The 11,136-nt window shown below is 37.9% G+C and overlaps 1 protein-coding gene across 1 annotated transcript; it reads right to left on the minus strand.

The window, feature by feature from the left end:
- Positions 1 to 5,675: 5,675 nt before the first annotated feature.
- Positions 5,676 to 6,737, minus strand: LOC110297186 (olfactory receptor 10T2-like). Its single transcript, XM_021165927.1, has one exon. It carries the CDS (start codon positions 6,658 to 6,660, stop codon positions 5,695 to 5,697), a length of 966 nt encoding a protein of 321 aa, XP_021021586.1. The 5' UTR covers positions 6,661 to 6,737; the 3' UTR covers positions 5,676 to 5,694.
- Positions 6,738 to 11,136: the final 4,399 nt, after the last annotated feature.

Here is an 11,136-nt window from a genome sequence, read left to right on the forward strand (position 1 = left end):
TTACTACAGGTTACATTCCATGTCAGGAGTGAGTTAATATACTATCCTGATAAGTAAGATAGTCTCCAGACTAGATAAAATTTAACAAGGCCTAGAGAATTTTGGGGTCAGTGACACTACATTACTCTTGAAGCCTGTCAAGAGTTAAACCCCCTGGTGCTATAAATTCTAAAGTGTGAAATTCCTGCCTGGCATTAGGCTTTTCCCAGGCAGGGCTTGTTATCCCTAATGTAAACATTTAATTAGTTCCTGCAAATTCTTTTCTGCTGTATCTGGTAAATTTCAGTGTACCTTGTCTTACTTGTGATTTGTAGCTCCTGATAATTCACTGTAATATAATAGTCTCATGTTTTATGAGAAAATTACATTCAGATTCAACACCTTTCTTGTGTGTGTGACTGTCTGTCCCATCCGACTCTTTGCCCATCTGCTCGAGAGACTTGTTTTTATGCAGGCACAGGAAAAAGAAGGTCTGTGGCATACAACCACTCTGGAAATTAGTCTGGCATATCAGAAAACTGGACATAGTACTACTGGTAGATCCAGCAATACCACTTCTGGTCATATACCCAGAAGATGTTCCAACAGGTAACAAGGACACATGCTCCACTATGTTCATAGCAGCCTTATTTATAATAGCCAAAAACTGGAAAGAACCCAGATGGCCCTCAACAGAGGAATGAATACAGAAAATGTGGTACATCTACACAATGGAGTACTATACAGCTATTAAAAACAATGAATTTATGAAATTCCTAGGCAAATGGATGTATCTGGAGGATATCATCCTGAGTGAGGTAACCCAATCACAAAAAAACCTCACATGATATGCACTCACTGATAAGTGGATATTAGCCCAGAAACTTAGAATACTCAAGATAAAATTTGCAAAACACATGAGAATCAAGAAGAAGGAAGACCAAAGTGTGGATACATTGCTCCTTCTTAGAATAGGGAACAAAATACCCATAGAAGGAGTTACAGAGACAAAGTTTGGAGCTGAGACAAAAGGATGGAGCATCCAGAGACTGCCCCACCTGGGGATCCATCCCATCATCAGCCACCAAGCCCAGACACTATTGCATATGCCAGCAAGATTTTTGCTGACAGGTCCCTGCTGGCTCTTATGAGTCTATGCGAGTGCCTGGCAAATACAGAAGTGGATGCTCACAGTCATCTACTGGATTGAATGCAGGGCCCCCAATGGAGGAGCTAGAGAAAGTACCCAAGGAGCTAAAGGGGTCTGCAACCCTATAGGTGAAACAACAATATGAACTAACCAGTACCCCAGAGCTCATGTCTCTAGCTGCATATGTAGCAGAAGATGGCCTAGTCAGCCATCATTGGGAAAAAAGGTCCCTTGGTCTTGCAAACTTTATATGCCCCACCCAGTACATGGGAATGCCAGGGCCAAGAAGAGGGGGTGGGTGCTTTGGGGAGCAGGGCAGAGGGAGAGTATAGGGGTCTTTTGGGATAACATTTTAAATATATTTTAAGAAAATATCTAATAAAAAATTGTTATACATGTGTGTGTGTGTGTGTGTGTGTGTGTGTGTGTAATTGCTTTGGTGATGAAAACACATAAAAATGACTACCGAACAACAAACTATTATTTATGGTTCACAAAGCCAATCAAGGAATATTCTCCAATTATGTGTGCACATCTTTGTGGAAGCTTCCCATGTCCACAGCCAGTCTACCCCACTCACTCTTTCACACAATAAAGGTCATAGGTTCTCTTTAAATGGCTAGAAATAAGGTTAAAAAAAAATTTAACTGCTGTTCAGGATAGGCTGCATACCCAGTGTTGGATGGCCAACAGAAAGTGAATTCATAGGCATATTTGGAGGTCTCATAATGTTCTTAGGACTTTTTATATTTTTAAAATTTTATCATAATTTTAACGCATACACCATCACATATGCCAGCAAGATTTTGCTGAAAGGACCCTTATATAGCTGTGTCTTGTGAGGCGATGCCAGTGCCTGGAAAACACAGAAGTGGATGCTCACAGTCGGCTATTGGATGGAACACAGGGCCCCAATGGAGGAGCTAGAGAAAGTACTTAAGGAGCTGAAGGGGTCTGCAACCCTATAGGTGAAACAACAATACGAACTAACCAGTACCCCCAGAGCTCATATGTCTAGCTGCATATGTAGCAGAAGATGGCCTAGTCCATCACTAGGAAGAGAGGCCTCTTGGTATTGCAAACTTTATATGCCCCAGTACAGGGGAATGCCAGGGCCAAGAAGCAGGAGTGGGTGGGTAGAGGATCAGGGCAGAGGGAGCGTATAGGGAACTTTTGGGATAGCATTTGAAATGTATATAAAGAAAATATCTAATTAAAAAAAACTAAAATGATATCATGATGACAACACCACCACAAACATTATGCAGAGAGTCTAAAATGGAGACATCTATCAGGTTCCTTTCCTCAGAAATCAGGGTACCCCAGGGGAAGAAGGGAAGGGAAGATTTTCTGAGTTAGAGGGGATGGAGGCAACCAGGAGGACATGGTACATCAAATCAACTAAGAAGGACTCACATGGGCAAACAGAACTAAAACAGCAAGCACAGGACCTGCATGTGTCTGCACCAGGTTCTCTACTTATATGCTATGGCTGTTAGTTTGGTGCTTTGTGGAACTCCTAACAGAGGGAGCAAGTATAACTCTTGACACTTTTGCCTTCACTTGGGATTTGTTTCCTCCTATTGGATTGCCTTGTTCATCCTCAATACAAGGGCCTTATTTTAATGAATGTCATGTTTTGAATGCTGTATCTTGGAGCGTTATTCCCTTTTGAAGGAAAAGGATCTGTAGGAGTGGTAGATCTGTAGGGAGAGGGAACTAGGAGGGGTGGAGGGAGGAAAAAATACAGTCAGTATGAAAAGAAGAATCTATTTTCAATTAAAAGAAAAGGAAATGTAGTTGTCAAACTGAGACTTAACAATTATATATAATTATATATATTTATAATATATATATTATATATTTATAATAATATATATTTATAATATATATAATACACACACACATATATATATTATATACATATTATATATATATTAAGAGGGGGCATTTGGGAAAATAGTATGTGAAATGTTTGGATAGAGATCCTTCAGTAAATTGTGATCCAAAGTTTAGCAAAGAACATGATGTGGAGTTCTCACAGGTTCTGAAACATCTTTATGCTTAGGTCCCAATCTCTGGCCCCCACAAACTCCATGTCCAGAGTCACTTAACTTTGCATGTTTTCTGCTTTCCTTGACTTCTCCAAAAATTCTTTAATTTAATTTATTTTGGAATCATTTCTCTATCATACCCAATATTTTCTACCTCCCAATCTTAATTAAATCTGGCTATCTCAGGAAAGTACACTGTCTTTAAAGCTCTGTTAAGGAGCTGCCACTTCTTTCCCTATTCTACTAACACCAGAACACACTGTTGGCATCTTCCTGGCTTCCACTTTCATTTCTAAAGTATGCATTGGCCATCTTCATGATGAAGCACCAATATCAGTAGTAGTTGGAACCAGGGATATTACTGTCCTGAGAGTCATACTGACAACTGTTTTCCTCTCCTCACTTATTAACAGGTCTCAATCTTTTCTCTAATTCAAACTCTTTGTCCTGCTGCAGAATCAGTACTGATACTGATCACATATGGGAAGTCATTAATGTGATGTGAAAATGATTAGAATATTAGACCTCCTCATTTCTCCCCATAATTCACTTAAAAAACTTGCTATAATATTTTCACTAACATTGTAGCTACATATGGCATATCTGAACTCTCTGAATCTCATAAATGAGACATTGTTTCTTTTTCTGTAATCTTTATCAATTTTAAAAATAGGATTATCATTTTGAGTACTAGAGACTGGACCTTAAACACTCTTGTAGGCAAAGCAATAATTTTAACATCGACTTATATCCCCAGCACAAAATACTTGTCTGAAGACTGGAAGATGTCGATTTTGAACCATCTAATCTAATATGTTGTGGAGAAATGGAAAAAATATATTGAAATAGTTTTGTATATATCTCATAGAATCTGTTCTCTCTCTCTCTCTCTCTCTCTCTCTCTCTCTCTCTCTCTCTCTCTCTCTTCCTCCATTATTCTTTTGTCTTCTATTCTAGCACCTTGGAAACTTTGTGTCTTCCAACTACAAACCCTGTGTTGCTCTGGACCATCTGAGTCCATAGCTTTACATGTTCTGAAATCCCTGTGAGTGTCCATATTTTTACAAGGCTGTGTCTCATAGACATAGGCAAACAAATTTTCTATGGCTCCCAAAAAAAAAAAAAAAAAACTAGGGAAGTCATCAAATTTATGCTTTTCCTGCCTCATCCTCAAGTCCTGGGATTACCAAAGTGCACCATGATGCCAAACCTTTGCTTATATAAACACTATTAAGTAATGGTTCTTTTATTAATTCATGTCTTATTTTCATTTCTTACTCAAAAGAAGTTAAACCAAAAAGTTTCTTAAGATTTCTTGGAATAGGCAAAACCATGGGAATCAGAAGAATGAGAGGAACAATTCAAGGAGCCAGAGTGCTTGAGGACAGTACCTGAACCCAATGCACAGAATCAACTAAAAGAATTTCTTTGAAATTCTTCTGTGTTGTGATCATTTCCTCTTTATAACTCTAAATTTGTATTTTTTAATAGTAATGTCTCTTTCTACTTTCCCTGTCCTCTTCCCTCTTCACTTCTCTCTTCTTCTTTCTCATTCTTTCTCCTTTTCACTATATCCCCCTCTTTTCTTCAACCTCATTCACTTTTAATTAAATATACTTTTGTTTTCTTTGTTTTGTTTTATAAACAAAGTGAATCACATGAAAATATGCCATTGCAATGTCTGTTTTCTTTTTGACATACAATATGCTTTGCCTTCCATAATTACTAGAATAATGTTGGCATGGACCAACCAATAACTGGTCCAACTTGAGGCCTATACCAGGAGAAGTAGCCCATATCTACCACTGCATTGATGGCCAGGAACCAGACGCTTGTCACCCCAGAGACCCAGGATAGAACCATATATCACTGGCAAAAACAAACAACAAACAAAAACAGTCCATGAAAGTCATGGTCAAACATGAGGCAAAACCATAGGAACCAGAAGAGTGGGAGAAACAATTCTTGGAGCCAAAGGGCTTGAGAACAGTACCTTAACCCAACCCACAGAATCAACTAATCAGGGCTGATGAAGGTTCACAGAGACTAAAGCAACAAACACAGACCCTGTATGGGTCCTAGCTAGGTCTTCTGCATATATGTTAAGATTGTGTAGCTTGGTGGTACTCCACAACAGTTTAAAGGTATGTTTTGAGTATGTTTCTCCACATAGACAGTATATACACATGTATAAATATATTGGTATTTTAATGTTACATCGAGTTTTATAGCAAGAATGCTAGAGATGTCCTAGATCTGATAACTTGAAAATAATAGCTAAAATCTGGATGTGGGAGCTCATGCCTTAATTCCTAACAGAGGCAGACAGATCTCTATGAGTTCAAGGTCAATCTGTCTACATAGTGAGTTCTAGGCAATCTGGAGCTACATAATGAGATTGTCCATGTTTCAAATACATAACAAAAATAACAAAAGTGAAGATTTCTCATTTCACTAAAACTGATCTTAATCCTTAATATATACTATTTTCCACCAACACAATACATATTTTCAAATCTTCTGGGCTTTTTTATTTACCTTTTTGGAGAAAAACCTGATTATGTTGCCTATATCTTTCCTCAAGGCAGTCTGTATGCCTTTGTTCCTTAGACTATAAATGATGGGGTTGAGCAGAGGTGTCAGAATGGTGTATGTCACTGCCAACAGTGTGGCATCTCTGAAAGAGTAGCTGTTCTTGGGTCTCAGATAGACAAAAGAGGCAAATCCATAATGTATGAACACCACTGTGAAATGGGAGGAGCAAGTTGAAAAGGTCTTATACCTTCCCTTGGCAGAGGGCATCTTTATGACTACTGTCACAATGAAGACATAAGAAACCATGATGAAAATAAAGCTGCCTACCAACACAAAGGCAGTGAGTGCAAAGAGAATCACTTTATGATAAAAGGTTAAATTACAGGCAAGGGAGACCACAGGATCAATATCACAAAAAAAGTGCTGAATGATATTGGAGTTGCAAAAAGACAAGTTGAATATTGTAATGACAATACACAGAGAGATTAAGAAGCCAAGCACACCAGAGGCCACGATGAGGTGAAGGCAGATCTTTTGGGTCATCAGGATTGGATAATGCAGAGGGTTGTGGATGGCAGTGTAACGGTCATAGGACATGGCAGACAAGATGAAGCAGTTATTGCCTCCCAAGCCAAAGAAGAAAAACATCTGAGTGGCACACTCAGGGAGAGAGATGGCCTTGTTCTTTGATATCAAGTCCACTAACAGGCGGGGCAGGATCACCATAGTGGTGCATGTTTCTGAAAAGGACAAGGCAAAGAGGAAAAAGTACATGGGGGTGTGAAGGTTGTGATTGAGCTTGATGGCCACCATGATGAATGCATTTGCTAGAATAATAGTCACATGGGAGAAGAGAACCACAAGGAAGAGTAGATTGTGTAGCTCTGGAAAGCTGGAAAACCCCCACAAAAGAAACATAGTCACTGTGGTATGGTTTCCCATCCTCCTAGTGGCAGTGATTTTGTCCCAGAGCAAGATATATATTTTAGGTAAAGACTCAGAAATGACTGTGAAGAGCTTGTGCACTGATGTAACCAAGATTTTGATCAAGGTCACCTGAGTCAGTAAATTCATTAACCTTAAAGAGACACATGTATGCAAAGTGACTAAGAGCAAAGTTAGGAAAGTTAGGAGTCAAAATGATGAGAATATTTCTAGTATGTAGATCTGCTCAAACCCCAAAAAGTAGGTTTAAGTTTCTTCTTGGTTTTTAGTCACAAATCTTGTCTTGATATTTGTGTTCCTGAATCAGGATCTGCAGAAGTAGGAAAATATGTACAAAATTGCTTCACTTTCACCCACTCAATTCTGTAACTCCATATTATTTCAGCCCATTATTTTCTATGATGGTACTCTGGATTGGATGAAAGAATAAAATAATCCATTTGCTTAATTCATTTAAAATGAGCATAGCATTATCAAATGTCTTGAGAAGATTAATAAAAGTTTCCAATAAAATTTAATATTGTTCTTAGGGTTGTTCTATTTATAGCTAAGTTCCGTATCATTCTCTGGTTACAAACAGTGACTGTATTAATAAGGGTTCTCTGGAGAAACAGAACTGATAAAAGTAAGATATAGATAGATAGATAGATAGATAGATAGATAGATAGATAGATAGATAGATAGATAGATAGATGATAGATAGATATTAAGATGGGTTTTATTAGAGTGGCTTATAGGCTGTGGTCTGGCTAGACCAACATTGTCAATCTCAAGTTGGAAGGTCCAAGATTCTGATAGTTGTTCATTCTCTGAGGTTGGATGTCTCAGCTAGTCACTACTTGACTTTGGGATCACAGAGAAGTAGGTTCTGACACAAGTGAAGTAATGCCTCAGCAGCAGGATATATGAGCTTGTCAGTGAGAATGTGGGCAAGGAAGCAAAGCTCCCCTTTTCCATGTCGTTTCATATAGCTTCCTACCAGAAAATATAGCCAAGATTTAGGATTGATATTTCCACATCAAATGATCCAATCAATAAAAACCAATCACAAGTGTGCCCAACTGCTTGGGTGTTAGTTAATTCCAGATGTAGTCAAGTTGACAAGATTGCCCATGATAGTGACAGTTTTGAAAATAACCAGATGAGATTAAACAAAATTTCAGCTTTTTTAAAACACACAGCAATGCTACTACATCAATAGTTTATACTGAGATAGTTCTTATAACAAATCAATGACTCTGAACATTTTCAGAACATCACATTGGACTTACCTGGAGTTGAAGTAATTTTGAAAACACTGTTTCATTACAGACTGTCAACATTGGTCATAATGGTTTGATCAACATTTTTTCCCAGCTAATATACTTCAGTGGTTTTTCAGGAGATTCCTGAAGGAAACACTTTAAATTTCTGAGATCACTTTTCACATCATATATCTAATACATTTATACTTTATTTTTCCATGCTAAGCAGAAATTGATGGGTAAGAATGACAGGATTATGAATATTATTTTCATTTTAACTTCAGTCACCATTAAATCTTAAGAATTTGGGGATTGAAAAGAAAATGTTGGAGAGAGTCAGAGAAAGAGATGCTGGCTGGAAATTATCCTAGCGAATTTACAGAGATTAATGAAAATGATGATAAACTAAGATGAGAGTTGCTAATTTTTAATTTACATGTTACATTTAGTAACAGAATATAATAAAAGTCTGGCCAGGTAACAAGTATCTCTATGTAGTGTAACAATGCAAAGTAGAGTTAAACAGTGCTCCTGTAACCCTCATAAGCATACATGATAAGGATTATCATTTAGATTTTACAAAGTATAAAAGTTTAATTAGGGTGGCTGAGTGACTATTAGCAGTCATGTCTTTTTCTGTCTTATGTTGACTAAATACCTATAATTTGCATCTCGTTGCCTGAGTGTAGAGTTGTACAGATGTCTATGATGTGATAGTGCAGGACTGTTGTCCATTCATCAGCAGAGGCCTGTGTGAGGAAGTTAAGTACCTAAGTGGACTGTACAACCGCATCTATGAACAACATCAGGAGAGAGACGATTAGAGGTATGGCTAACACAAAGGGCTTTCTGTGAGCAACAAAAGTTCTCCAGAAATCTTCACTAATCCTCTTGTGGTTTATCTTTTTTTTTTCTTTTTTTTTATAAAGTTTTTTTTTTTTAAGATTTATTTATTTATATGTAAGTACACTGTAGCTGTCTTCAGACACTCCAGAAGAGGGAGTCAGATCTCGTTACGGATGGCTGTGAGCCACCATGTGGTTGCTGGGATTTGAACTCCGGACCTTCGGAAGAGCAGTCGGGTGCTCTTACCCACTGAGCCATCTCACCAGCCCACGGTTTATCTTTAAGATCAGATTTTCTTTTTCCTCTGAAGGTGTCTCAGTCTAGTTATCTCTAAAACAAAATCCTATTCATTAAAATCCCTTTGCCTTTAGGTTACTTTTGTGATTTTAAGGTTTAGCCATTCTGGGAAAAAGTCTTCAGTTTCCTTTGGAAAATGCTTCAGTCTCTTCTCAGTACTGAATGCAGATGTGCCACATCATGGCTCTTGTGATTTTCTTAAGTTGTTAATAGTATCTGTTGAGACTTATGAGATCACTTTCAACTTGTTTATCCTTTTATTCTCAACAAGTCACTTCCTGCATTCCAGATTCTATATTCTTTTTTAAATACAAGGTTATTGATATAAATTGATTATTTTCCATAGAGTGAAATTGCTTAGGAGATTAAGCTTATTAAACACACACACACACACACACACACACACACACGCTTCATTCATCACACTATGACATAATGATAACTTTCTAAGGACAGGTTACATTGAAAATTTCAAAAATAGTATATAGAAACCCACTGTTCATAGAGAGAAACACAAATATCCCAGCCTGAATTTCAATGTTCTTTGCAAACAAATAGAAATATGTATTGGTTTAGACTCTGTTCTATTCATATACCTATCCTACACTCAGGCCAGAGGATGCACCCTGACTTTCAAATGCAACCTAATCCCTCTGTTACTTTGCATATGGTATAATTTCTGTTCAACTCTTCCTTTTTCCATTGGAGTTTTACACTTTTTTTTCAATTCATTTGCTTCTACTCATCTACATTTTCTTGTCTCTGGAATCCTAGCTAAGAATGCCTCCCCATTTTACTTTGATCACTCATGATTTTTGCAATAGCCTCTAGTATAGGTTTTCCTGTTATATACTCTTCCATATCAAATATATCACCATGGTATATCCTTCTTTGTAGAAACTGTTGTCTGCACACTTTCTGTTTTAGATATCTTTCCATAGCTGGGACCTTAATACTTGAAGACTAAAAGGAAGAACTGTTTACCTGGCTCATAGTTTGGGTCCTGGCTGTCTGATTCCATTGCTTAGGGCCTGTATTTGTCAGCATCTCTTCATTTTTCCCTTTTATTCCATCCTTGTTTTCAGGCTGTCTGATAACCCAATGTACATTCAGATCATGTCTCTCCACCTTACCCAATCCTTCTGAAAAGTCTCCACAGACACACAATGGTGGGCTTTACGAGTATTTTAGTTTGTTCTAACTTTTTTTTTTCCTATTTCTGTTGTACAGTCCTCTGTATCATTGCAGTTACCCTAAGAGGTAAGTGCTACTTCAGAGGTCTTCCTTTTGACAAGGAAACTATGGCCCAGACAGATGCTTGGTCTGCAGGTCATTAGTGCACCTGGGCGGCATGTTTACAGCAAGGCAATAAGAGTCTGGAGAAACTCTATTTGTCTATTTAGACTGTAACATTTACAAAACGCAAGGGTTGAACCATAGGTTCAAGGTCTTGGCTGACCATCCTAATTTCCTGCTGTCAGGATCCCCTATGTAACAAACATTTCTCAATTTCCCAGTTGTGGCAACTTGTTTCTTGATCTTCTCCTTGCCTATGTTGTTGCTTTCATCTGCAGTGAACTTTCTGACCAAAAGGATCAAATGTTACTTGCCCCAGCTTCCTAAACCTCTCTGCTTCTCTTAATCATTTCTTTGGGGTTTCTAAACTACTTTATTTGATGGGATTTGTGTGTGTGTGTGTGTGTGTGTGTGTGTGTGTGTGTGTGTGTGTGTGTGTGTAAACAAGCTTAACCTTTATCATGGTTAGAAAAGTGACTCATTTAAATATGCTGTGTCCCCATCCTAGAGTATCAGTCTTGTGAATATAGGTTTTTGAGGATGGCTAGCTCAGTGGCTGTATGGAATCTTGTGATCTCCAGAAACTTTTCTACAATGATAACAAATATGTACTAATTCCTTTCTAGCACAGTCTTTAATTGGTTTGAGTTTGCTTCATTTTGGCAGTTGGCAGTTTTCCAAATGATCCAGGACTCTGTGCTCTCAGCACTGGGAATGATATGCAGGCACTTTGCCCCTTCCTGCTTACCTCCATTTATGAATGGTGAACAAACCAACAAGGTAACAAAAC

The sequence above is a fragment of the Mus caroli genome, chromosome 7, assembly GCF_900094665.2.
Source record: "Mus caroli chromosome 7, CAROLI_EIJ_v1.1, whole genome shotgun sequence".
Classification (NCBI taxonomy): domain Eukaryota; kingdom Metazoa; phylum Chordata; class Mammalia; order Rodentia; family Muridae; genus Mus; species Mus caroli.

Excerpts from the sequence above, each read along its gene's own strand:
- LOC110297186 (XM_021165927.1), bottom strand. The coding sequence starts at position 6,660 with ATGGGAAACCATACCACAGTGACTATGTTTCTTTTGTGGGGGTTTTCC.